At 50.5% G+C, this 26,662-nt stretch overlaps 1 protein-coding gene across 5 annotated transcripts in view; it reads left to right on the forward strand.

Annotated features, from left to right (window-relative positions):
- LOC105474530 (copine 5) overlaps window positions 1–26,662 on the forward strand; it is a 95,635-nt gene that overhangs the window by 3,389 nt on the left and 65,584 nt on the right. For all 5 annotated transcript variants that reach the window (XM_011729282.3, XM_071097125.1, XM_071097126.1 and 2 more), the window contains exons 2-3: window positions 13,276–13,316; window positions 14,208–14,254. In XM_011729282.3, the coding sequence (XP_011727584.1) occupies window positions 13,276–13,316; window positions 14,208–14,254 (88 nt within the window). The remainder of the gene's footprint in view (window positions 1–13,275; window positions 13,317–14,207; window positions 14,255–26,662) is intronic.

Raw genomic sequence — 26,662 nt, forward strand, 5'->3', positions numbered from 1 at the left:
GGCTGCTCTGGGATGCTCTGCCTTGAGCATCTAAGTGACACCTGCTGGTGGGCACAGAACAGTAGGGCAGGCAGAGGGGCTGGCAGGGTGAGAACTCCAGAGGGTTTCAGGATAGGCAGCTGGGGTAGAGGGGCCAATGTTTCAGGGAAGATTATGAGTTCCCACCTCTGGCTCCCAGGAACACTTGTTTCCACTTGCCTTCCTCCTCATGAAGGGGCCTACCATTTCCTGCAGCCCCAGGAGCCTTCTGCTCTGTGCCTAGGGGAGGATCTGGCACCTGCTGTGCCCATCCTAGGGCTCAGCTAGCTAAGCAAAGCTGCCTGGCACAGGGGCACATCTGAGTCAGAGCACAGGGCCACCATGGGGCCAAGTCTCCACTGAAGGCAAATGACACTGTGGGATGGACAGTTTCAGGCCCCTGATTCAGGTAGAGTATACGATACTCCCAAACAATTATTTTTACTGACTATAGTAAACTCAGGCCCCAAGATTAGAAAGCCTTTGGTTATTTGGCACAATGGTTATGAATGTGAGCCCTGGAATCTGTCTCCTTGGTTTCAAATCCCAGCTGTCTTCCTATGACCTTGGGTAAGCTACTTAAGCTGTCTATGCCTCAGTTTCCTCATCTGTAAAGGAAGCATAATGATCCTTATCAGTTATGAGGCTTAAATGAATTAATCCATGAATAGCGATTGATGTTGTTGCTTATTTGACACCTGGAAGTTAATAAAAATTTGCCTCTATAGCTGGCTCCCAGGGTCTCTGTGTGTCCTGGAAATCTGATCAATCTAGAGATTTTTTTTTTTTTTTTTTGAGATGGAGTTTTTGCTCTGTTGCCCAGGCTGGAGTGCTAGAGCACAAAGGCGCGATCTCAGCTCACTGCAACCTTGCCTTCTGGGTTCAAGCAATTCTCCTACCTCAGTCTCCTGAGTAACTGGAATTACAGGTGCCTGCCTCTACACAGGGCTAACTTTTGTATTTTTAGTAGAGACAAGGTTTCACCACATTGGCCAGGCTGGTCTCGAACTCTTGACCTCAGGTTATCCACCCGCCTCAGCCTCCCAAAGTGCTAGGATTACAGGCGTGAGCCACTGTGTCCTGCCAATTTAGAGATTCTTAAGGGTTGTTTTGGGAGTGAGTAGGGCAGATGGTTTGTGGAACTAGATACCAGTAGACATTGTAAAAAATGTGACTTTAAAGACCCTCCTCCCTTGAGCCAAGAGCTCTTCCTTCCTCTGATGGCCTGTTCTAGACCCTTCCTGACTGTGCAAGCCATCCTGCAGTGTCAATCAAAACTTACCTGTCCGACGTTCCATTATCCAAAGGCCCCACTATTTTTCAGGTCTTCATGCAGGAATCTGGCCCAGCATGTTGGTTAGAAAGAATGATTTGCATTTTTTACATAACAAGAAACCTTTGCACTTGCGCAGGGTCCTGCTGGAGAAGCGATGCACATTTCCACATCGTGGGTTCCCAAGACCCAGGGAAGATGGGGCGGGGCAAGCTGGAAGCAGCCGATTGCTTAGCCCTGCTGGCTGCCCTCTCCCCACCAGCTGGTATGGGGCTGGTGGGCAGCTGTTGTTCTGCCCCAGAGATACTGTTTTCTGCTCTCTGTTCGGGTTGGCGTTTTGCTGCCCTGGAGCCCGAGAGGCAGCCCGGCTCAGGAGCTGTGCCCTGGGCCTCTCAGGAGGGGTGTGAATAGCTCTGAGCGCTTTCTTCTGACAGGCAGGGAGAGGGTGGTTTGGGGGAGGGAGGAGCCTGGGGGAGTGCGGCAGCTGTCAAAGCCAGTGCTAGGAAAAGAAGTCCACTTAGCCACTGAATACACCAAGGTACTCAGGTCAGTGGAGCTAGGGGAATAATAACAGTGGCATTTGCTGAGTGCCTACTGCATGCTAGGCACTTTACATTGTATTAGGCTGAACCGTATGCAATTTCTACACTCAACTTTTTAATTTAATTTTATTTATTTATTTATTTATTTTTTTGAGATGGAGTCTTGTTCTGTCACCCAGAGTACAGTGTTCTGTCAGCTAGAGTACAGTGGCCCAATCTCTGCTCACTGCAGCCTCTGCCTACCGGGTTCAAGCAATTCTCCTGCCTCAGCCTCTTGAGTAGCTGGGATTATAGGCATGCACCATCATGCCCGGCTGATTTTTATATTTTTACTGGAGACAGGGTTTCACCACTTTGGTCAGGTTGGTCTCAAACTGCTGACCTCAGGTAATCCGCCTGCCTCGGCCTTCCAAAGTGCTGGGATTACAGGCATGAGCCACCACACCCAGTTGATCTGCTTTTAACCTATTCAAATAAATAGCACCACTTGTTTTTCTTTTCTTTCCTTCCTTCCTTCTTTTTTTTTTTTTTTTTTTTTTTTTTTTTGAGATAGAGTCTCTGTCGCCCAAGCTAGAATGCAGTGGTAGTGGTAGAGTCATAGCTCAATGCAGTCTCCAACTCCTGGGCTCAAGCGATCCTCCTGCCTTAGCCTCCTGAGTTGCCAGGACTACAGGCACACACACCACCACACCTAGCTAATTTTTAATTTAAAAATTTATTTTTATTTTTTAATTTTTTTGTAGATGTGAGGTCATACTCAATTGCCCAGGCTGATTGGCTGATCTCAAACTCCTGATCTGAAGCAGTCCTCCAGCCTGTGCCTCTCAAGTGCTGGGATTAGGTGTGAGCCACTGCACCTGGCCTCACATAATACTTTTACATAATTCAAACTAAGATTATTATATTAGTTCTCAATTGCTACGTGACAAATTACCACAAACCTAGTGGCTTCGATCTACAGCCATTTCTCATTTCCTAGTTTCTGTAGGTCAGAAATCCAGGCATGACATAAAGTGGCTTTTCTGCTCAGGGTCTCACTAGGCTGGAATCAAGGCATTGGCAGGGCTGTGGTCTTATCCAAGGCTCTGAGTCCTCTTCCAAGCTCACTAGTGGGTGTCAGAATTCAATTTCTTGCAGCAGAGAGATTAAAGTTCTGTTTTCTTTCTGGTTATTGGACCAGAGTAACTCTCGGCTCCTAGAGGCTGCCCCCAGGCCCTTGCCACATGGCCCCCTCACAGTATGGCAGCTCACTTCTTCAAGGCCAGCAGGAGAATCTCTCCCTAAACTGCTATGACAGAGTCTTATGTAAAGTAACTGTAATCACAAGAGTGAATATCTGATCACCTTTGTTATACAGCATAACCCAATCACCTGAGTGACTAACCTATCATACTCCCAGGTCCCGCCCACTCTCAAGGGGAGGAGATTATACAGACATGTGTGCCAGGAGACTGGAATCTTGGAGGCCATCTTACATTTCTGCCAATCACAATTGCTATGTCTTTTAAACTAGGATAGATAGATAGTAGTATTTTCTCTTTTTGTTGATTAGGAATTTGAGGCTCAGAGAGGTTAAGAGATCTGCCCAAGGTTACACAGTGAGTACATTTTAGAGAGAGGGATCCAAATCCTATTCCCTCAGACTTCAAGGCCTTGAGGGCTTCTTGAGATTGGAGGTTGGGTTCTCCAGGAGGATGGTGGTGGAGGCCTGAGTACCAACTGTGGTAGGTGTGACCAAAAGGTAGGCACTCTCTCCCCAGGGATGGGAGAGGCTTCCTTGCTAACAGATGCCTCTGGTTCTGAGCAGCAAACCAGAGAGAGTCACAGGATGGAAGTCAGCCTTCAATGCCATCCAGACCACACAGTAGTAGCTTACCATCCCTCCTCTCCCAGCTCACAGTTCACCCTGTTCAGACTCAAGGTGATCACTGGAGATGTTCTACCCTTGGGAAGAAAGGGTAGGGAGGAGGCTGGGGAATTAGGCTGGAAAGCTCTGGGGCAAAGAGGAATCAGGCTTGGGTAGGAATGATTCAGATGTAGGTAACAGAAAATCTGACTAATGGTGGCTTAAACCTGAAAGGCATTTATTTTTCTCAGATCACAGTGAGTCTGGAGGTAGGTTATATCAGGGCTACTTTGTCAGCTCACTTTATCATCAAGGACCCTGTTGTCTTTCTGTTTTGCTATCATCTTAGCAGTAGGCCTCATTGTTACAAAATGGCTGCGTCTGCTTCAGGCATCACAACTGCATCCAAAGACAGGAAGCTAGGCACGAGGCCAGAGTCCTTGCTCTGAAAAGTTCTTTTTACGGGGAAAGTACAATCCTTTCCAAAATCTCTCAGTAAACTTTCCTTTCTATTTCAGAGGCCAAAGCTGGGTCTCATGTGTACTCCTAGACTAGGGACAGGGGCCATCTTCCTGGATTTCAGGGAGTCGTCATCGGATCTAAACACTGTAGATTCTGTCAGCAGGAAGAGAGTGGGCAATGTTTGCTGGATGGGCAACCATGGCATCTATGGGGCCATTTGGAAAGCAAGGAGGCTTTCCAAGAGCCTAGAATTTGCATCTCTGAGGCCTGCTCCTCAGGGTTTCCTATAGTCAATGGACGGTGGACTGTATTAGGTGACTGACTCTCCAAGCACCGCTTGGCTGGACCCATGACTGCTTCTCTTTCTGCCAGTTTGCCAGCCAAGAATAAAAAGGCTTAGTGTGATTTCAAAACATTGCAAGGTTCCCTAAGGTCTCTTCTGCTGGCCTCACAGACACCTCACAGTAGCAACAGGACAGCTTTATACCTTAGGGTATGCAAGAATCCTGACTAGGACACTGAAAGTCAGTGCCACTCCTGGCTTATCTTCTCTGGGATCCTGGCCAGACCGTTTAAGTTCTCCAACCTCAGTTTCTCCATTTGTAAACTGGTGAAAAATACTGGTCCTGTCCACGTCCTCTGTCTTCATTGTTCTCAAGACTAAAGAGATTAAGTCTGTGACATTCTATATAAACTGCAATGTGCTAAATCAGCTTAATTGTGGTAATAGGTACCAATAACTGAACACTACTGACACATTCATTTATTTGATAATTGATATTGATCTTCATTTGCTATTGAGAAGCTTTTTTTTTTTTTTTTGAGATGGAGTCTTGCTCTGTCACCTCTCCCTGGCCAACATGGTGAAACCCCGTTTCTACTAAAAATACAAAAATTAGCCAGGCGTGGTGGCGGGTGCCTGTAATCCCAGCTACTCGAGAGGCTGAGGCAGGAGAATTGCTTGAACCTGGGAGGCGGAGGTTGCAGTGAGCTGAGATTGCACCACTGCACTCCAGCCTGGGCAACAGAGTGAGATTCCATCTCAAAATAAATAAATAAATAAATAAATAGAATTCTGGTCATCATGAAGAGAAGGGGCTGGTGAAGGGTAGAGAGAGGCAGGCATGGAAGCGCATTGCTAGGCAGAAGACTACTGAGGCCTCCAAGTGAGAGATGATACTGATGGTGGCATGGGGAGGAGTGAACAGATTTGGGGTATATTTTGAAGTAGAAATATTTAAGACTTGATGATGGGACAGGAGAGGGAATAAGGGAAAGAGAGGAATTGAGTGTGTTTCCTACGTTTCTGTTTGAAGCTGTTGACTTTACAGCAACTCCACAGGCAGGTATGTGACCCCATGCCCAGATGAGGAAACTGAGATGAAGTAGTTTGTCAGGGCCACATGTGGCCATGTGGGGACTCCAGTTCAGATGCATCTGAGGCCAGAGCTCCTGCTCCCTTCCCTTGGCCATGTAGTGTGAGAGGGACAATTATTACAATAATTAATAACAATAAAAAAGCAAATTGCCCCAGGAAGGAGAGCTCTTTAAGCCATGTGAAAATTGCTTTTTAGACCTTGGTGAGGTTGCTTGGCAGGGAAACAGAGCACGCGGGTGAGAACGGGATCTGAAAGGGGAGATGGGTAAATGCCAGGGGCTACGTGCCAAGGCCTCTCTCCTCCCAGCTCCCGCCCTGCTTTCCTCGGATTACTTCTGCCTTTTAGGTCTGGGAGCCGGGCGGGAGGAGATGGGAAACCCTCCAATTCTCCTCCTCAGTCATTTGTTTGGGAGCAGCTCTGAGAGGCTGAGGATGGGAAGCAGGACAGTGAGGATAAGAGGGAGCATTGCTGGCCCAGATGGTGCTTTGGGAGACCTTGGCTTTGGTAGTGCAAGCACTCCCCAGGGCACCTTTAAATTAGCTTGAGTTTCAGAGTTCAGAGTTCAAATTTCTGCATGCCTTTTGACAAGCTGGTGACACCAGGCACATCACTCAGCCTCAGTGGCCTTGCCTATAGAATGGGAGCAAAGTCTACTTTCTGGTATTGATATGGAATGTAAATAGAATGTCACAGGCTAGGTACATAACAAAGGAATTGGCACAGATTATATACCTGATGGGTGTCATCTGTCTCCCACCCCATTTGCCAGATGTTTATGGTGAATTGCTCTATCCAGAAATGGGGTGATGCTGGTCGGTACTTCAGGGGCCTCTGTGGGACCATCAGGATTCCTGTTTTTGTTGTTGTTGTTGTTGTTTTGTTGTTTTGTTTTCGCAATTCCTACACTCAACTTTCTCAACTTTTTTTTTTTTTTTTTTTGAGACGGAGCCTCACTCTGTCGTCCAGGCTGGAATGCAGTGGTGTGGTCTCGGCTCACTACAACCTCTGCTTCCCGGGTTCAAGTGATTCTCCTGCCTCAGCCTCCCAAATAGCTGGGACTACAGGTGTCCACCACCATGCCTGGCTAATTTTTGTATTTTTAGGAGAGACTGGGTTTCACCATATTGGTCAGGCTGGTCTCGAACTCCTGACCTCAGGTGATCCACCTGCCTCGGCCTCCCAAAGTGCTGGGATTACAAGTGTGAGCCACCGTGCCCAGCCTTCTGTTTCTTTTATTTATGTATTTATTTATTTTTGAGACAGGGTCTCGCTCTGTCACCCAGGCTGGAGTGCAGCGGTGTGATCACGGCTCACTGCAGCCTCGACCTCCTGGGCTCAAGAGATCCTCCCACCCCAGCCTCTTGAGTAGCTGGGACTACAGATGCACACCACCACACCCGGCTAATTTTGTTTATTTTTTGTAGAGACAGGGTCTCCCCTATATTGCCCACGCTGGTCTCAAACTCCTGGCCTCAAGCGATCCTCCTGCCTCAGCCTCCCAAAGTGTTGGGATTACAGGCGTGAGCCACCAGGCCCAGCCAGGATTCCTGTTTCTACCTGACCTTGGCTCTCCTGTCCCCACTCTCTCCTCAAGGAAGGCTGTACAACCAGTGGGCAGTGGTGGGCAATGGGTCCTGCTAAAGCCAGGCTTTAGGGAGCAGAGAGGGGAGAATGTGGAGCATTCTTAGGTGCCATCTTCATTCTCCACAGGCCTTTATTGAGCACTTATTGTACGCCAGGCACTGCATTGCAACTTACTATGTGAGTTTAATCTCAGAAAACTCCTGGGAGGGTGGGACTGTTATTACCCCTTCTTTACACATGGGAATACTGATGCGCAGAGAAGCTAAGTGACATGCCAGAGGCCATACAGCAAGTAAGGGACAGAGTTGGGTGTTGGATCCAGAGAGGAAGCTTGAAGTCTATGCTCTCAATGCCCCCACTTTTCACCCAGGGTTGGAGGGATGCTTAGGGTGAGTTGTTGGGAGGAAGATAAACCATCTTTTCTTGACCTTTTTAGACTCATGAATGTCTTTGGGTATCTAATGAAAGCTCTCCATATGTATGGTATCCATATATACCAATATGCCATACTTTGCTTATTGGGGACCCATGATCTCCATTAGGGGTCTTGCTGCAGGAAAATGTTTCTGTCTATGCTGCAGCCAAAGCCTTTGCTCAGTGCATTGATGCAGCACTAATGGGCTTTGTTTAGAGACAACCAGGGATGGTCAGTTCACCCAGCATCTCAGCTCAAGAGCACACATGTCTCCTCTCTGACTGAGGAGTCCCTGAGGCAGAGGCTATGTCTCCCGGTCAGACTGGGCTCCCTGAGGGCAGGGTTGTATCTCCTTCTCAGACGGGTACACCCCAGCCCCTACTGATACCTTTCTATTTTTTTTTTTTTGGTTTGTTGTTGTTTTAGAGATGAGATCTCACTGTGTTGCCCAGGCTAGTCTCGAACTCCTGAGCTCAAGTGATCCTCCCTCCTTGGCCTCCCGAGTAGCTAAGACTATATGTGCCCAGCTTCTTTATTAAGCCCCCCAAGATGGGAGGTGTTACCCTGTGGCCCCCCTTTTAGCACCTGCCAGGGGCTCTCATTTTGCCCTTCCAGTGCTTTCTGTCCTTGCTGGGGCCTTAGAGACTTCTGACCTCACAGTCCAGTGAATGACCGTTTTCTCACTGCCAGTGAATTGGAAATGGTTCCTCAAGGGTAAGCGGGGAGGAAAGGGGCTCTTGGCTCTGCTTCCTTGGCCTTGATTTAAGGGACAAAAGAAGCCAGGCTCCAGGCTGCTGTGCAGACAGCGGAAGGGTTGTATGCTCTTAAAAAAAATAATACGTTTTTCCTGTTAAAAAAAATTTCTCTTTGTGCTCTCCAAAGACAGAAAGTGGAGAAAAAGTACTTGTGGTCTGTTCTTGTCTGTGCCCTGGTGTCTCGGGCCTTTCCTCAGGGCGGAAGACCCGGTTTCCTCCCCCAGGCTTTTGGCTGTGTGCCTGTGGGCAAGTGACTCGCTGCCCCTGGGCCTGGAAGTCCTCAGTGGATCAGGGTGAGGATCAGTGGGGGAAGGTGCTTTACCTTGAAGAACCTTCGCTGCACATGTGTGTGGTGTTGTCTGTGACTTTGCAGTGGGGGAAACTGAGGCCCTAAGAGATGGTGTCTCAACATGTGGTATTTGGACGGCTGCCATCAGAGACATAATAGTGGGATATCTGGGGGGCACTTGTGTAAACATAGCTTCTGGAGCCCTGCTTCAGACCTACACAGCCAGACTCTGGGAACAGAGCCAAAGAACTGCCATTTTATACCCGAGGGCAGGGGTGAGCCCCAGAAGTGCGAGGCCCATTGTTCATGGGGAGAAGCCACCTGTCCAAAGCCAAGAGAGGAGGTTTGGCAGGCCCTGAGGCTTCTGTCTGGACAGGCAGTTAGGGAGAGGGATGGATGGAGGCACGTGTGGACGAGGTGTGGGATTAGAGAGAGTGTAGGGTGCAGGGACCTAGGTGAGAGGCAGAAGGCCCTCGAGGCTGAGAGTGGGGAATGGAAGGGAGGCTGAAGAGGGGCTGAGTTGGGGAAGGGACTCAGAAGGGAGCCCTGGAAGTGTGTTGAGGCGGGCTTCTTCCTTGGACCTGCGAGGGTGGAGGTTGCTTGTGCTGTGCTTGTTACCAAGTGTGCCTGAGCATCCACTGGGAGAGTGACGGCTCCGCTCAGCACTGGGCCGAGGACGGCTGACCTCTCTGACAAGGCTGATGAGGCCCCAGGTGCTCCACATATCGAATCTCCACAGCAGCCCTGAACTATTTTTATTTCCCCCACCCCGCTTTACAGATAGGGAAACTGAGGCACAAGGTGAGCAAACCCAGCTTGTCTAACTGCAGAGCCCATGCACTTAACTACTACATGCCACCGCTGAGAAGAAGTGCAAGGGGCTGTCCCTGAGCTTGACTGTGCGCCACCCAGGTGGGGAGACAGAGGCTTCACTCACCCATCTGGCCATTCTTTTTGGTCGTCCTTCATCCATCCAGCTTGCCAGGCCACTACTCTGACTCAGGCGCTAGGCTGGCCTGTGGTAGGGTGGAGAACCCTGCCGTGGGAGGCATGCACAGCCTGTGTGAGAGACAGATACACCCATGATTTTGCAACCGAGCGTGTACAGAGTATGTAATGGGGTCCCACAAGTCACAGGGCTGCACACTACAGTCCAGAGAGCTCTCAGGGGAGAGAGAGGAAGTAGCTGTCCATCAGTGTCCAGGAAAGGCAAAACTGAGGAAGGATAGGAATAGTCTGGAAGGATGACAAGAATAATTTCAGGAGAGTGGAGGAAACAGGGTTTGCTTTATCCTTGGGTGCTGGTTGCCAGGGTGACCCACGTCACAGGACTCAGTGAGGGTCTTGAGGTCACCGGGCAAGGAGCCAGGTGGTTAGACTGTTTCTTAGTCTAGCTGTGTGCCTCTAGCCCACCTGGGAAGTGGGCAGGACCAGGAAAAGCCCCATCTACTTGTCTGATAAGACCTCCCCTTCCCACCCCCCATAACATAACACACACGCACACGCACACACACGCGCACACGCACACACACACGCACGCACACACACACGCACATACACACACACGCGCGCGCACACACACGCGCGCACACACACGTGCACGCACACACACACACACAAACACACACGTATCTAGGCTGACGTCCAGGGTCTCACTCTCTCCCTAGCCTGGATACGACCAGACCCGAGTTCTAGAGCCACACTTGGAGGAGACCCAGACCTTGGAGGAGTCAAGTGTTGCCCCTCGGAGTCTCACAGTCCTGATTTGTAAAGGAGTTGGGAAAGGTGACCTCTGAGGTTCTCTCCAGCTTGAACATTCGAGGATTTTATGTCATTGCTGAATTTCATTATAGAATTCAAAGATAAACCTAAAGCGCTTGCTTTAGTAGAGAAGTCCCCCTCCTCCTTATCACTTTCAGCTCCTCACTGTGCCTCAGGTTCCACTACTGCAGAGTCATGTTTGGTCTCAAGGCATTTGTCCTTTGTTTAAATCAGGATAGACACCCCTATCCCCAAATTTAGCACACTTCAGGATGAGAATGTAGGCCCAGGGATGTCAGCCCGCCTCGGTGTGAATGATTGTATGTAGAAGTGGTGTCTTCAGAGAGACTGTGGTGACTTCGGAGAGACTGTAGAGTAGAGCTGTCTCCAGGGTGAGTGAAGTAGCAGCCCCTGCTGCCCACTTCTCAGAGCTGCCTTGTGTGTCATTCATCTGATGCTGTCTGTGGAGGGCTGGGAGGTTTATCAGATGGTTTCCAGAGTGACAGCTGACTGGGAGCAGGTCTGATCTGGTGGAGGGGCTGGTTGGGGCCAGGAGAGAGGTGGTTGCCTGTGGGGTCAGGGAGGCCTAGCTTGGGGCGGCTGCCTTGGGGGAGTGGCCCCTGGATGTAGAGACTGGAGTCGGGGAGGGGTGAGAGTTCTCCAGGGACTGGTTTCCTGAAGCTGTTTGGGAATTCCTCTCTTGGGGGCATCTGTGGAAATCTGCTCAGGGACTGGAGCTGGGGGGATTCATGAATGCGATCTGGGGCTTCCCCAGGCACCAGAGGATGCCATGTGTAGGCCTCAGATTACTGCTGCGTCTGTCTGTCTGTTGGTTGATCTTTGGCTCCCACCTTAGGGTGCTGGGCATGAGTGGTAGGGTTGATTACGGGGTCAAGTTGCCCAACAGACTGTCACTGCTGAGGGCTTTGGTGACAGTGACTCAGGGTAAGGCCTCCTTCTAGACCTTTCTGTCTCTACCACTGCTTGCCGTGGGCCATGGCTGCCCTTTGCCTCTCCCTGGTCTTTCGTGTCCCCATCATGGAGGAGAAAGAGGAACAGATCCTCCTCAGGGCCTCATCTAGCTCTGACATTTGTTTGTTTTGTTTTGTTGTTGTTGCTGCTGCTGCTGCTCTTTTGAGAAAGGCTAGAGTGCAGTGGTGTGGTCTCAGCTCACTGCAACCTCCATCTCCCCGGTTCAAGTGATCCTCCTGCCTCAGGCTCCTGAGTAGCTGGGATTACAGGTGCACACCACCATGCCGGGCTAATTTTGTATTTTTAGTGGAGATGGGTTTCATCATGTTGGCCAGGCTGGTCTCGAACTCCTAACCTCAAGTGATCCACCTGCCTCAGCCTCCCAAAGTGCTGGGATTACAGGCGTGAGCCACCGTGCCCGGTCTAGCTCTGATATTTGAAGTTGGCTTTCACGAAGCAACACAGACCAGTGTTGACTGTTTCTTTTCTCTGGAAAAGCAGTTCAAGTGGCAGAGGCACCTGTGAGGGGTTTGGGAGTGGAGAAGGAAGGTGACAAGATCCCTTGGGACCTCTGGAAGGGAGGCAGGACAAGGCTGACATGGTTGGGAAAAGAACCAAGACTTGAGGGCAGTGTTGGCAGGAGCGGCCACACAGGCAGGAAGGGCTTGCCTGGCAGCTCACCAGGGGAGCAGGGAAGGGGAGACCTGGTCAGCATGGGACACATTCATGGGTAGGTCTCCTGGCGGCCCCTGGGGCTCAGTCCTTCTGGGACTTCAGAGAGACTGTAGGGCAGAGCTGTCTCCGGGGTGAGTGAAGAAGCTGAGCAGTTCGTCCTCTAGCACCTTCCTGTTGGTTGAGTGCTGCCCTTTGGGAGCATAAACTTTCCAGCTCTTTCGGACAGCCTGCCCAAGAAAGCCCTCAGGAGAGAAATAGACACAAGAGGAAACCATGGGTGTGTACAGGAACTGTGAGGGCTAAGGGGATCCAGGCAGGGCATCAACAGCCTTCAAGACTGATACTACCGTCTTGTTGCACTGATGAGGAAACAGGCTGAGAGAGGTTGAATGACTTCCCGGCCAAAGACTGCGTTTCCACTGGGATGTGTTGCTTCCTGACAGCAACAGGTCACTGTGAAACGAGGGATACCAGATGTGCAGGATATAGGCGCTTCCCCTCCACTTCCACATCTTTAAGATGGGACAATGCCTGCCCAGGACCAACCTTGAAGGGCAGCATGAGAATCAGGGAGCTCATGTTTGTAAAACAGCGCACTGCCTGACCCGTCACTGGGGCTCAGTAAGTGGGAGCCTTTATTGCATGGAGGCTGGACAATGGGAGCTTAGCACCTGTTGAAAGACAGTTCTGTCCCCAAATGTTGTGTCCATCATCTTGCTGCTGTGTCGTCCAGTCTGATTATCAGGGCCATGTATTAGCCTTAGCCCTGGTCTTGACCACAGAAGGACGTTATCCAAATGAGTCTCCTTCCCCTGGGAGGTGTAATTCATTAATCCATCAGCACAGATGAGACCATCGAATAAACTGACTGTAAGTAGAGCCTTGAGAAAATGGGAGACTAGATGGATATGTTCTGATTGCTTTATTTTATTTTTTTGAGAAGGAGAGAAGTAATTAAAGGAGAGCTTCCAGAAAAGGCTAAGACATTGGGCAGTTTGGGAAATCGCCCGATGGTGAGGGGCTGTGTGACACAGGGCACCAGGGCCAGGGCACCTACCTGGAGTGCTTGTGGTGATGATGGAGGTGGGAGGTAGGGAGCTCTGCACACCTTAGGCAGGTGGGCTGAGGAACCTCCAGGGCCTGCCCAGTGCCTGGCTTTTAATGAAGTCTAATAAACGATTGTGGAACTCTTTTGCTTGAGGCAGGCCAGAGGCAGCCTCCAGGTCTCAGTAACAGCCTGAATCCCCTGAGGTCGCCTCCTCTCAGCTGGCTGTGCTAACCCCTCCTCTCTCCTCCTCTTTCAGGAACCTCTTGGACAAAGACATGTTTTCCAAGTCCGACCCACGTAAGTCCTGCTCTGACAGTAAGAACGGTAACAATAATAGTGACAACGCTATGACTAATTACAGTGGCAATGCTTGAGCCTTTACTGAGTGCTAACCATGTGCCAGGCGCCATTCAAAGTGTGTCAAGCCTGTTTAATATTTCGCCCATAGTGTCTGAGAAAGATTACTGCGGAGATTTGACCATTCCCAGCCCACACGCTTGTGAAGCCTCAACACAACAGAGCAGGCTGGGAGGAGCTGGAGGTCTGGGGCCACAGGGTCCCAGAGAAACCAGTATGCCTAAGAGCTCCAATTGGCTGGCAGGTGATCTGGTGGGATGAGCACTGACTTTGGAGTTTCCAGGTTCAAGCCTTGAGCAGTGCCACCCAAGTGTGTGACCTGGATGGGTCTTTGGCCACCTCTGAGCCTCAGTTTTCCCGTCTGTAAAGTGGGACTGATGATAATCAGAGGCCTCATGAAACTGCCCTGGGCTGTAAAGGAGCAATGCGGGTTTCTGATGCTCTCCCCCACCACACCTCTGCCTGTCCTCCATCATGCCCACCTGTCTACCTGCCTCACACTTCAGACCCTTGCTGTGGCCTAGAAGCCAATGGCCCTGAGCCTCCTCCTAAAGGTTGCCCCTTCCAGGCACACCTAGTCTCCCTTCTCCAATGCAACCCCTCTGAATTGGTGTATCTAGAACCCTGTCCAGGCTTGGGGGGCCAGATTCCTAGACTCACTCACCAAGATCTCAGCCACCCCAGGAGACACCCTCTACCCTTACCCAGATCCAACAGTGCTAGCCAGGCTGGGTCTGCTGAGGCGCCTGCCCATCCAGGATCCTTTTCATCTGGGACCCCTCCTTCCTCTTGGCCTGAGGTATTAATCCATTGTTTCTCCTCTCCCTACAGTGTGCGTCATGTATACCCAAGGGATGGAGAACAAGCAGTGGCGGGAGGTAGGTGCAGTCCCTTCCCACACCAGAAACACCAGCTTGTTCCTGTCTGTCTGCCTGTCTGACTCTAATTTGGGAGCAATTTCCCTGACGTGTTTCTAACTGCAGCATCTAAGCCCTGCTGAAGGCTAGCAAGGTATGCAAACCACGGAGTCCCATCCCTGTTGTTGCATGAAGAGACTGAAGATGGAGGGGATGGTTCCTGCCCTCAGGAAGCCCCAGTCTGAGGGGAGACATAGCCATGTCCTCAGGGAGTCCCAGTCTCAGGGAGATGCAAAAGGAGTCCGTGCCCATTAAGACCTTGTCTGCTGGCTGGAGGCATGAGTGCAGCTTCTAGCACCAGGCCTCATCCACAGCAACCTTCCTTCCCACGGTTTCTGACTACGGTGAGCATGGCTTCAGTGAGGTGACTTCCCTGCTCAGAAAACTTTGTTGACTCCCTTCTGCATTGAATCAAGTCCCAGCTCCAAACCCCACCCTGGCTTCCAAAACCCACCCCAACCCAGGATGACGCCCTTTTCCAGCCTCATCTCATTTCCAATTCCCTCCCCACCCCCACTCCATGTGCCTTTTGTCCCTTGTAACAGGGAGTAGGGGGAGAGGGCTGACTTAAAGGGCCCACTCCCAAGAATGGCAGGGACATTTGTGAGGTGAGTGGGGTCTCCTAGATACCCTCACTCTATTCCCCACCCCGCGGCCAGAGGAATCCTATTAAAATCCAGGTCAAATTCTGTCTCTTTTCTGCTCAGAGCCTTCCTGTGGCTCCCATCATGCAAAACCACTGTGCCTTCATGGCCTCCAGTCCCCACACGTTGTGACTTCCTTTCCCTGCCGACCTAATCTCCTGACGCTGAGCCCCTCCCCACTCCACTCCAGTCACACGGCCCCTCCCGCCTCAGGGCCTTTTCACCTGCTCTTCCTTTTTCCTGGAGTGCTCTTTTCCCGCATGGCTTAGTGGCCCTTCCATGCTTCCCTAAGGTTTTAACTCAGATGTCACCCTGTGGAGGCCTCCTCTGGCCACCCTGTCTGACGTTCCAACCTTCCAATACTTCTTATTCCTCTTCACTGGTTTTTATTTGAGACAGGGTCTTCCTCTGTCGCCTAGGCTGGAGTGCAGTGGTGTGATCACGACTCACTGCAGCTTCAAACTCCTGGGCTCAAACGATCCTCCGGCCTCAGCTTCAGGTATTTAGGACTGCAGGCACATGCCACCATACCTGGCTAATTTAAAAAAAATTTTTTTTTTTCTTTTGTAGATATGAGGTCTTAGCATGTGTCCAGGCTGGTCTGGAACTCCTGGACTCAAGCAATCCTCCTGCCTTTGCCTCCCAAACTGCTGGGATTACAGACATATGCCACCCTGCCAGGCTGCTTATTTATCTTGTTTATCATGTTGTCATGTTGCTCCATGAGGGCAGAGATTTTCATCTGCAGTATTCACTACTACATTCGGAGCACCTAGAACAGTCCAGCACACAGTAGGTGCTTAATACATGGTTGTTTAAAAAATGAATGGATTAGGAATTAGCCAGGCGTGGTGGTGCATGCCTGTAGTCCCAGCTCTTTGGGAAGCTGAGGCAGGAGAATTGCTTGGACCTGGGAGGCGGAGGTTGCAGTGAGCCAAGATTGAACCACTGCACTCCAGCCTGGGCGACAGAGCAAGACTCCATCTCAAAAAAAAAAAAAAAAAAAAGAATGGATTAGGAAAGGGAGCTGGGCCTACAGAGGCTGACAAGGCCATGGTGGCTGTTGCCACATTGCTACCTCTGCCTCCTCCCTCCCTCACTGAGTTCTCGCGGGAGAATGTTTTCAGGTGAAAAGAGGAAACAGAGGAAGGGGAACTGGGTGAGGATGCGGGGTCATGGGAGCCTCTAGCTCCTGTTTGAACAACAAAATCTCCCTCCTTTCTCTTGGAGAAGAGGATCTGGCTGAGCAAGGACAAGGTTGAAGTCCAGGAGGTGAGGGGCCGAGGGAGGAATGTTGTTTTCTTCCACGGTGGGAGGTGGGGTGCGCTTGCTGGGCGGCAGAGCTGAAGCTGGCTTGCAGGGGCCTTCATGGCTGCCTGAGCTGGCTGGAGATTGCACTTGCTCCAGGTGATCAGAAGAGGCACCAGAATGGGGGGAAGAGGTGATTTACCCAAAGGTGTGGCCCTATTGGCCTTGGCAACCCCACCCCATGCCCATCTCCACTGACTCCTGGGAGGGAGGCTGGTGGGCTCCTGATAGAGACTCTGCCTGGGGTCTCCACTAAGAGATGGGTAGGAGGCAGCTGTGAAGAACAGAAGGATGCAGGCTCGTCCCCAGGGTCCAAGGAAAGGGGAAGGGAGGGGGACAGTGCACAAAATGACCGATGCCGAGAGCCTGAGGGTGAGGAGGCCTTCCCAGACTTAATAAAGGCTTAATAAAGTCTTAAATCAAGTCTGAGTGACACTTCAGTAACCCAGGCTTTGTTAATGAATTTCCCTTCTTCGTTGGTGGACTGGCCGGAACTGTCTCCCTCTGCCCCCGGTCCCCAGACTTGGTGGGACCAAGAGGTTGAAAGGGGTGAATTTTATTCATGAAACATGTGGGAAGTTCATCTGTAAAACAAATACAAAAAAGAAAGAAAGAAAGAAAACATGTGGGGGCCAGGCTCAGTGGCTCACACCTGTAATCCTAGCACTGTGGGAGGCAGAGGTGGGCGGATCACTTGAGGTCAGGAATTCAGGACTAGCCTGGACAACATGGAGAAAGCCCATCTCTACTAAAAATACAAAAATTAGCTGGGTGTGGCCCATGCCTGTAGTTCCAGCTACTTGGGAGGCTGAAGCAGGAGAATTGCTTGAACCCGGGAGGCGGAGGTTGCAGTGAGCTGAGATCGCGCCACTGCACTCCAGCCTGGGTGACAGAGCAAGATTCTTCTCAAAGCAAAAACATTGCCATTGCACCTGTAATCCCAGCTACTCCGGAGACTGAGACACGAGAATCGCTTGAACCCAAGAGGCAGAGGTTGCAGTGAGACAAGATCGCGCCACTGCACTCCAGCCTGGGTGACAGAGCGAGATCCTGTCTCAGAAAAAACAAAAACAAAAACAAAAAAATGTGGGAAATATTTCCACAGGGGCTGGGCTAAAGTTTACTATTCCACCCTGTCCAAGAGTCTATGCCAATTAAAGCATAAACCAGATTGCTAGGGAAACATTTAGCCTGCTTAAGTGAACTACTTACTTTTGAGGCCTTTTGGCTGCGCTTCATAGAAACGAGGAATGTGTTAATGTCTTCGTGATTCTTGAAGGAAAGTCTGGAAGGGCTCTTCAGAAGGGCACTCTTTGGCGAGCCATTAATTACATTCTGTAATTGAGAGTTGTCTCCATTTGGTTGAGGGTTTCTAATTATTCAAGTCACATCTTGTTACTACACCCGCCGCAGGGTGGAGTAGAGGCAAGACCGGTGGCCTTGGTGTGCAATACACCTGTGCTTGCTCCTGACTCCAGCCCTTTCTGGAGGTGGGACCTAGAGCAAGTTACTTAACCTCTCTGCACCTCAGTTTCCACATCTGGCATCAGAGGGTAACTCCTACCTTATAGGCCTATAGTGAGGGTGAAACAAGATGACGGAAGTAAAGTGCCTTGGTGCATGGTCAGTGCTTAGTAAATATTCATTATACAGCATCATCCAAAGTGTTTGGGGCCTTGCTAGTTGCTCTTCCCATCTCAGTTAATATTTGCAACAGAAAGCATTTATGAAGTGCCAGGCAATATACCAGGGGCTGGGGAAGATAGGGAGATGGGTCAAAAGAACAGAGCATCACCAAATGTATGAATTGGAACTAGATATGCAGCCTGGGAGGGGAGATGCATGTGGATGAACAATCCTAATAGGAAATGATGAGAAGGGAAGTATGGATGGAAGAAAATGGGAATTCAGGGAGGGAAAGTCGCAGCCGGAAGGCCACGTTCAACTAAGGCATTTTGACAGGTCATTTGGATTTTTTTTAATGGAATTTGAGCCCAAATACAAGCCATTTGCCTGGGGTGCATGATGTGGAGCAGAGGAAGTATGGGTTGGAAGGAACTTTCAGGATCATCTGGCTCAACCTCCTCATTCTACAGATGGGGCAGGACTGGCCTCAGTCTGTGGAGAAGCTGAGTTGAGCTGGGTTTCAGGTTTCAGTGATGTGCGAAAACCCAGGGGCCCAGTAGCATCCTGCACTGTTGAGGGATGTAATAAAGGGGTGGATAGGGTTCAAGGAAATCAATGAAAGACGGTGAGTCTCAAGGGTAGCAATAGGAGGGAGCCATTACTACTCCAGGCCTGGGGAGGAAGGGGAATCCTGGTTTCTGGAACCCCAAGGGACTTCCAAACAGGACCAGGAGCCCCAGTGGAGGGACGTAGTCAGCTCAGGCAACCTCATTCTCTTCCTGCCCTCCTATCTCCTGCTGGTGCCTCCCATTGGTGGAACCTCACTAGGAGACCTAGGGCCAACAAATCACTGGGGCAGTCAACTTGGGTCAGCCTTCCTGGGCACAGAGCAGTGTGGGGAAAGGCCGGGAGTGGAACCAGAGGGGCCAACGGAGGCCGTCCAGCACAGACAGAGGAGCATGGCTGGTGTTCAGGGTGTGAGGCTTGCAAGATAGAGGAAGAGTCAATACAGGGAGTTCATGGATGTCAGGCTGAGGACAGCTGGAGTTGTAGAGTGAGAATATCAGAACAGAAGGGTCTGTAAAAATCAAGGAGGCTGACCTCATTTATGAGAGGTGAGCAGGACCCATACCCAGACTCCAGGAGTGAAGATGGCAGAGCTCAGCCACATGGGCCACCCCTAGGGCACATGCTGTTTCACACAGCTTTATTTATTTATTTATTTTTGAGTGAAGTTTCATTCCTTTTGCCCAGGCTGGAGTGCAATAGCATGATCTCGGCTCACTGCAACCTCTGCCTCCCAGGTTCAAATGATTCTCCTGCCTCAGCCTCCTGGGTAGCTGGGATTACAGCTGTGCACCACCATGCTCAGCTAATTTTGTATTTTTAGTAGAGACGGGGTTTCACCATATTGGCTGGGCTGGTCCTGAAATACTGACCTCAGATGATCCATCCACCTCAGCCTCCCAAAGTGCTGGGATTACAGGTGTAAGCCACCACACTCGGCCTTCACACAGCTTTTTGTGGAGAAAGGAAGATGCATTTAAACATACTGGGGAGAGCCTAGCCAACATGGCAAAACCCCATCCCTACTGAAAATATAAAAATTAGACGGGCATGGTGATGCACACTTGTGGTCCCAGCTACTTGGGAGGCTGAGTCAGGAGAATCGCTTGAACCCAGGAGACAGAGGTTGCAGTAATCCTAGATTGCACCACTGCTCTCCAGCCTGGGCAACAGAACGCGACCTTGTCTTGAAAGCAAACAAACATACTGGGGATGGCAGAGGGGCTGTAATTCCTTGCTTGATTCTCTGTGCGACCCACAGAGGAAAGTATCAGAAATGGAGAATGAAAGAAAAGTCCAGATTGTCTCTATGGAGCTGCCCCTGGATGGAAGACTGCCCTTGCAAATAAACAGGAACCATTCCCGCCACTCCTCCATCTAGTTCATTGCCCTTCAGGAACAAATCACCTCTCTGTTACCAGAATCTTGGCCGAGATATAATAATCCTGTGATCGGGGGTGGGGGGAGTCAAGTGCAGGCACAGCACTTTCTCTGTAGCGGGGTTTGCATGAGGCTGCAGATAAGCCAGTCCCGGGAGGGATGAAATCTGCTCTCGTGGCCCCTGGCTGCTGGCTTTCAGCTGGTTTTAACCATTTGGATCATTTTTATGCCTTCTGAGAAAGCTCCATCTTCCCAGCACCTAAATATGTCACCGCATTTCATGAAAATTGACTCAAGATGTAATTTTAGCCTAGAAAATCAAGCACTGTTTGCATCGAGGCGGGCCAGGGCCTGCTGCATGTCCTGGGGAAGGTGGGATGGCCGGGTGGGAAGAGTCCCAGAAATGCTCTCACTGGGAAGAGGGACACGAGAGGGAACCCTTCTAGGCTCCCCATTTGAAAAGTGGGTATGGAGATACCTACCCCTCCCTTACCAGGCCGCTGTCTTGGCTGAGGGCCTGTTGGAAAAAGAAATGGGAGTCACAGAATCTTAGGGTGTCCGGCAGATCGCCCCATACCACTGCAGTCATGTGGCCCCAGCCACCACACCCACATGTCCCTGCCAAAGCGCTCGGTCTCTTTTTTGAGCAAAATTATCCTGTTTAACTTTTCACCAGCAGCTGAGATTGATGGTTCATCTCTAAATATTCTGAACCATCTTCCTCGGGGCAACTTGACGTGTGTCTTCGAGCATGTGTTGGGCACCGTCTCAGTCTTTTCAGGCTGCTATAACAAAAATACCATAAACTGGGTAGCTTATGACCAACAGAAATTTATTTGCACAGTTCTGGAGGCCAGTAAGTCCAATATCAAGGCACCAGCAAATTCAATGTCTGGTGAGGGCTGGTTCCATCTTGCTGTGTCCTCACATGGTAGGAGGGACGAACACACTCTAATCTCATTCATGAGGGCTCTGCCCTCCTGACCTAATCACTTCCCCAAAGCCTCACCTCTGAATACCATCACAATGAGGTAAGAATTTCAACATGGATTTCAGAGGGACACAAACATTCAGACTACAGCAGGCACCTACTATGTGCCGGGGAATGAATGTTGGGGGTGCAAAGGGGGACCAGACACTGCCTACAACCGGAGGAGCTCACTTTCAACCCAGGGAGATGATACCAACAACAGTAATGATAATGGCAAACATGCGACAGTAATGTGCCAGACACTGTTCTGTTCTTTTTGAGATGGCGTCTTGCTATGTTGCCCAGGCTGGAGTACAATGGCACGATCACTGCGCACTGCAACCTCCACCTCCCGGGTTCAAGCGAGTCTCCTGCCTCAGCCTCCTGAGTAGCTGGGATTACAGGTGTGCGCCACCACGCCCGACTAATTTTGTATTTTTAGTAGAGATGGGGTTGGTTTCAGGCTGGTCTTGAACTCCTGACCTTCAGTGATCCACCTGCCTCGGCCTCCCAAAGTGCTGGGATTGCAGGCGTGAGCCATCGTGCCCGACCATAGACACTGTTCTAAGTACTTTATCTGCGTTAACTCAATGAATCCTCACAACAATCCTATGAAGGAGGTATTATTATTATTGTCCCCGTTTAACAGAGGAGGAAACTGAAGCTTTTTATATCGCTGTTTCCTGTCCCTTTACCAACCTGAGCACTCCTCCTGGACAGCATGTGTCCCCGCCATCCCCTTCTGCAGCCCAGAGCATCGTGGGCTGGCTCCCTCCACACAGGGGCTCGCCCTAGATCCTCACTGTCCTCCCTGCTGGCCTCTGCATGTTATGTGTCTGCTTCTGAGGATTGCACATCTAGCGACACTATCTGGTATCCCGCTGATCTTTTGGCAGGTGTTTTTGACTTAATTCCTATTGAGTTTGGGGACTTCTGTATCTTTCTCCATGAGTTGCTGTCCAAATAGCATTGCCAAGTTCCCTACCTCGGACTTGGCAATGAGTTTTTGAACCTAAATCTGTGATTTCACATTTATTGCCTCATGTGTCGTTTGTTGGATTCAGTCCGTTGTTACAGTTTATGGAGACCAAGGTGGATTACGATTGTGCATTCAGCATCTTGGTCATGCCTCTTGGTCCTGGGTCAGCTATAGTCCTCACCCACACAGATGACAAGGAATTGAATGGGATGGAGTGCTGGGTTCCTCCACTAGAGACCTTTTCCCAGATTGACCTCAGTTTTTTAATTGACCTTTGGGGTGGGTCGTTCAGTTACCTATGTGTGTATTTTCCCATTTGGTCCCTAAAGACATCATGAATAACGGTCAAATGCATTTGTCAGATGAGGCCTGAACTTGATGTCCAAAACCCTGGGTTTTCATACCAGCTCTGACATTTACTAACTGTGTGACCTAGGTGAGTTATTTATCTTCTCAAGTCTCAGCTTACTAATCTATAAAATGAGGCTGAGAGACCTTCATGGGTAGACTAAGGTAATGCTTGTGAAAATGCCTGGAAATATTAACTGCAATCTACCATTGACCTGGGCTCTCCATCACAGTGGGAAAGGCCACCCTTGGAGGTCCTGTGAACTAAGCCAACCCTGGTGGCACTGGAGCTGCAGCCTGAGTGGTGCCATGCATCATTCTGAGGGGCAGGGTGCTCTAGGTGGAGGGAACAGCGAGTGCAAAGGCCCTGAGGCGGGAGCAAGCTTACAGCATTTCAAGGACAAAAACAAGGCTGGTGTAGTTTGAGTGGTATGAACAATGAAGACAGTGGGCAATACAGTCACAGAGGTCATCAGTTTCAGATCCTGTAGAGGCCATAGAAAGAGTTCCAATACTGATCTAAGTGTGATGCTAAGCTATTTGAAGGTTTTATTTTGTTTTGTTTGAGATGGAGTCTTGCTCTGTTGCCCAGGCTGGAGTGCAGTGGCTCGATCTCAGCTCACTGAAACCTCTTCCTCCCGGGTTCAAGTGATTCTCCTGCCTCAGCCTCCCAAGTAGCTGGGACTATAGGCATGCGCCACCATGCCCGGCTAATTTTTGTATTTTTAGTAGAGGCGGAGTTTCACCATGTTGGGCAGGCTGGTCTTAAACTCCTGACCTCAGGTGACCCTCCCACCTCAGTATCCCAAAGTGCTGGGATTACAGGTGTGAGCCACCCCACCTGGCCTATTTAAGGGTTTTAAGCAGGGGAGTGATGCAGCCTGGTTTATGGTTCAGAAGGACAGCCCTGGCCACTGTGTGCAGAGTGGACTGCAGGGGAAAGGGCAGAAGCAGGAAGATAATTTGCAGTCTTGTGGAGGTTTTGGAATAAGACTGTGGTGGGCAAGGACACTGGGGATCCAGTTGGTTGAATGCCAAGAGTTTAAATCTGAAATGAAGTAGCCCTCTGCCTGCCAGGCCTTGAGCCCAATTTAGGCTCCCTGTTGACCTGGCCTTGGTCATTCCACATAGACCATAATCTAAAGATATAAAGGAATGAGTGGGCCATCAGCATTGCTAAGGCACAAAGCGGAAGGCAGGCCTCTCAAAGAGGTGGACTCCAAGGCAAGCTTGGGGTTGTCTTTCTGGACTCTCCGCTTTTTGCAGAGAAGTCTGCCTCTGCAAAGAGAGGTCCCTCCTGAGCCTTAGGTCACTTGGAAAGCCTTTAGTGGCCTTTGCTTTTGTCATGCAGCTGAATTTTCAGGGCTCTGACTCCCTGTGATCGGGGTTAGGCAGTCTAAGACCAAAGCTTTACTTTAGGGACTAGATGGGTCTATGGGCACCAACTCACAGTCTTAGGGTTAGGGCTTTAAAACCTGCTTTGGCACAGTGAGGTGCTGTCTGGGATGTCCCTTCGAATCCTGACTTTGCCACTTTCTCCTTAACCTCTCTCTGAGCCTTGGTTTTTTTCATCAGTAAAATGGGATCCCAATGCCTGCTTAGTGGACTGTGGTAGGGACCACATGGCAGAATCACTTAGCAGTGCCTGCCTGTGCTCAGGACTTGTAAACATTCTTATTATTATTATACAGTACCATCAGGCAAGCTGTAAAGAGGCTGTATCCCCTTTCCTGCCCCTCCTTAAATAAGAGGGTGACTGACATGCCTTCTACCTTGTACAGTCTCCACATCAGCAGCACCCCATTGTCTCCCTTGGCCCTCACCACACCCAGATGAGGAAGCAGAGCTCAGAGGGATCCTGGCTTCGCCCAGCAACTCAGCTAGAAAGTGGCAGAGCCAGGATGTGAATGTGGTTTTCCAAGTCGGGGTCCCTGGTTTTCTCCTCTGCCCAGGCCACTGACTTTCAAAGTGGGCTTCTCTTGTTTGTTTGTTTGTTTTTGAGACGGAGTCTCACTCTGTCGCCCAGGCCGGAGTGCAGTGACACAATCTCGGCTCACTGCAACCTCCACCTCCTGGGTCCAAGCAATTCTCCTGCCTCAGCCTCTCGAGTCGCTGAGATTACAGGCACACACCGCTACCCCTCGGCTAATTTTTGTATTTTTAGTAGAGACGGAGTTTCACCATGTTGGCCAGGCTGGTCTCGAACTCCTGAGCTCAGGAGATCCACCTGCCTTGGCCTCCCAAAGTGCTGGGATTACAGGCATGAGCCACTGCACCTAGCCCAAAGTGTGCTTTTCTATCCCCAGGATTTGAGGGTGGCAGCTCCAGGACCAACTGTGAATGTGTGTGTAGCTCCTGCCTCCCTTTCCTCCTTCAAGCAGAGGTGTTCATTATTTCTGGGTAATACATTAGACATGAGCCTGAGATTTCATTTGAAGAAAGGAGTTGGCTTTTCTAGTAAACCCTGAGTTCTAGGCCAGGTCCCCTGGTGGCTGATAGATCTGTTTGCTTTTCAGTGTTAGTGTCCAGGTGCACTTTAGAGTTGTGGCTGAGCTGTTGAAAGTGTGCACTCCAAAGTCAAGTTTAAAAATGGGCCTGCCACCTGCCCAGCTGGGGGATCTCGGCTGGTGCTTAGGCTCACAAGCCTGCTGTGAGGAGTAAATAAGCTAATTCGTGTAAAGTGCCTGGCCTGCAGAAAAAGCTCAATAATGGCTCTTCTCATAAGAAGCCCTAAGTGAGAAACCAGTGCTTTATCTGGAGGAAGGAACCATTGACAGTATCATTTCAGACATCGTGATGCCATTGGGCAGGAGCTATCAATGTTTTGGGGTGAGCTGGGGGACAAGTCCCAGGACCCCCTCATGATGCTTGCCTTCCTTTAGGGTGGGGACTGCTCAGGCCTCCCACCCTCTACAGTCAGACCCGGGGCTAGAAGGCTGGGGGTGGGGACAGGGCGGTGGAGAGTGTTTTGTCTGTAGCTTCGCAGCCAGGCTCATTGGTAAAGGGTCATTCCCCCAGGAGCTGGGATGATTGAACAGATTATCTGAAACAATGGCTAATTAGGAACTAAGCTTCTTGGCAGGAAGTCTTTCATTCTAAGCTTGGTAAAGTTTCACACCCTACCCTGGTCGCTGGGCAAGATACCGAGATATGGAGGCTTCTCTGTCCAGGCCTGAGAACAGGGAGGCCTTTAGAGCCTGGGCTCCCCTAACTCAGGGCCCCTGTCTCCACCTCTGCCCTGCCTTACCTGGAAGCCATAACAAAACAGGCAGCCATTTGGGAGGTCACCGGGCCAAATAAAGGAAAGGTGCCAAGGTCATGGCTCACTCCCTGTGATTTTAGGCAAGCCCCATCTCTCTCTGGACCTGGTTTTCCTCACTGCAACAAGGAGGGGTGGCCACAGAATTCTGGACTCCTTCAGTGACAGAACCAGAGAGAACCTTCCAGACCCAAGATGGTGGCCCGCCTGGCATGGCCAGATCCTCCGTGCTCCTCCAAATCCCCAGGCCCTCCTTTCCTGTCCCCAGATCTCAAGCCACTCTTCCCAGCCCCTGGGCTCCCCCACCTGGCTCCTGTTCCCAGGGCCAGCCTTGGAAAGCACATTCCCTTTTTCCGTTTCTATTTGAGTCAGGTAGCTTTCTGGCCTCTAATTTTAATCCTGGTGAACATGATTCATGAGGGGCCAGGGCTGGGCTCTGCAGCCAGGCTTTTAGAATCCCCAATTAAGGAGCCATCAATAATATATGAAAAGATCACAGGGAGTTACAGCTGGGGAAAGGTGAGAAGCTTGTGAGGTGGAGAGCAGTCTGTCAGCTCCAGCCTCCTATCCCACTGGCACAGCCCCTGGGGGCTTTGCAGCTGGGGGATGGCTCCGAAGCTCCATCCAGTTGTAATTTGTAAAAAGGCAAGAGCTGCCTAAATCCAGGCCTGTGAAGATTGTTCAGGCTTGCGGTGAGCCACCAATGCAGGCCTGAGGTAGGGGCTGTGGTGAGCACGAGGGATGCTCTGCCTTTCTCACTCCTGCGAGTCCTGGCCCTTCCTTACCCACTATGGGTTGCCTCTGGGAGGGCTTCTCTGGCCTCCAAGAGCTCTGTTCCTTCATCGGTCAAGTGTGGATGATAATAATTTCATCTCCACGGGGTCATTGGAGGGGTTAAATGAGATCGTGGATGTGTGGAAGTGTTTTGAAGCTGAGAAGTCAGGATACCAAGTGGAAGGAGGAGGAGGAGGAGCGGGAGGAAGAAAGAAACCTGAGCAGGAGTGTCCCCAGACTTCTGGGTGAACCAGGGCTCCACTCAGCGCTGGGAGCCCCACCGGCTGGGTTACTGTCAGCATCCGTTTTCTAATGAGCTGTGTGACCTGGTCAGAGCAGCCCCCCGCCCACCTTCTCTGCCTTTGTTTTCTTATGTGTTTATTGAGAGGATTTGGTTCCTTCCAGCTCTAAAATCAGGTCCTAGGTCAATTTGGGGTTTTTTTTTTGGTTGTTGTTTTGGTTGTTTTTTATTGTTGTTTGTTTGTTTGTTTGTTTGTTTGTTTTTGAGACAGGG

This window comes from Macaca nemestrina, chromosome 5 (genome assembly GCF_043159975.1).
Source record: "Macaca nemestrina isolate mMacNem1 chromosome 5, mMacNem.hap1, whole genome shotgun sequence".
Lineage (NCBI taxonomy): Eukaryota > Metazoa > Chordata > Mammalia > Primates > Cercopithecidae > Macaca > Macaca nemestrina.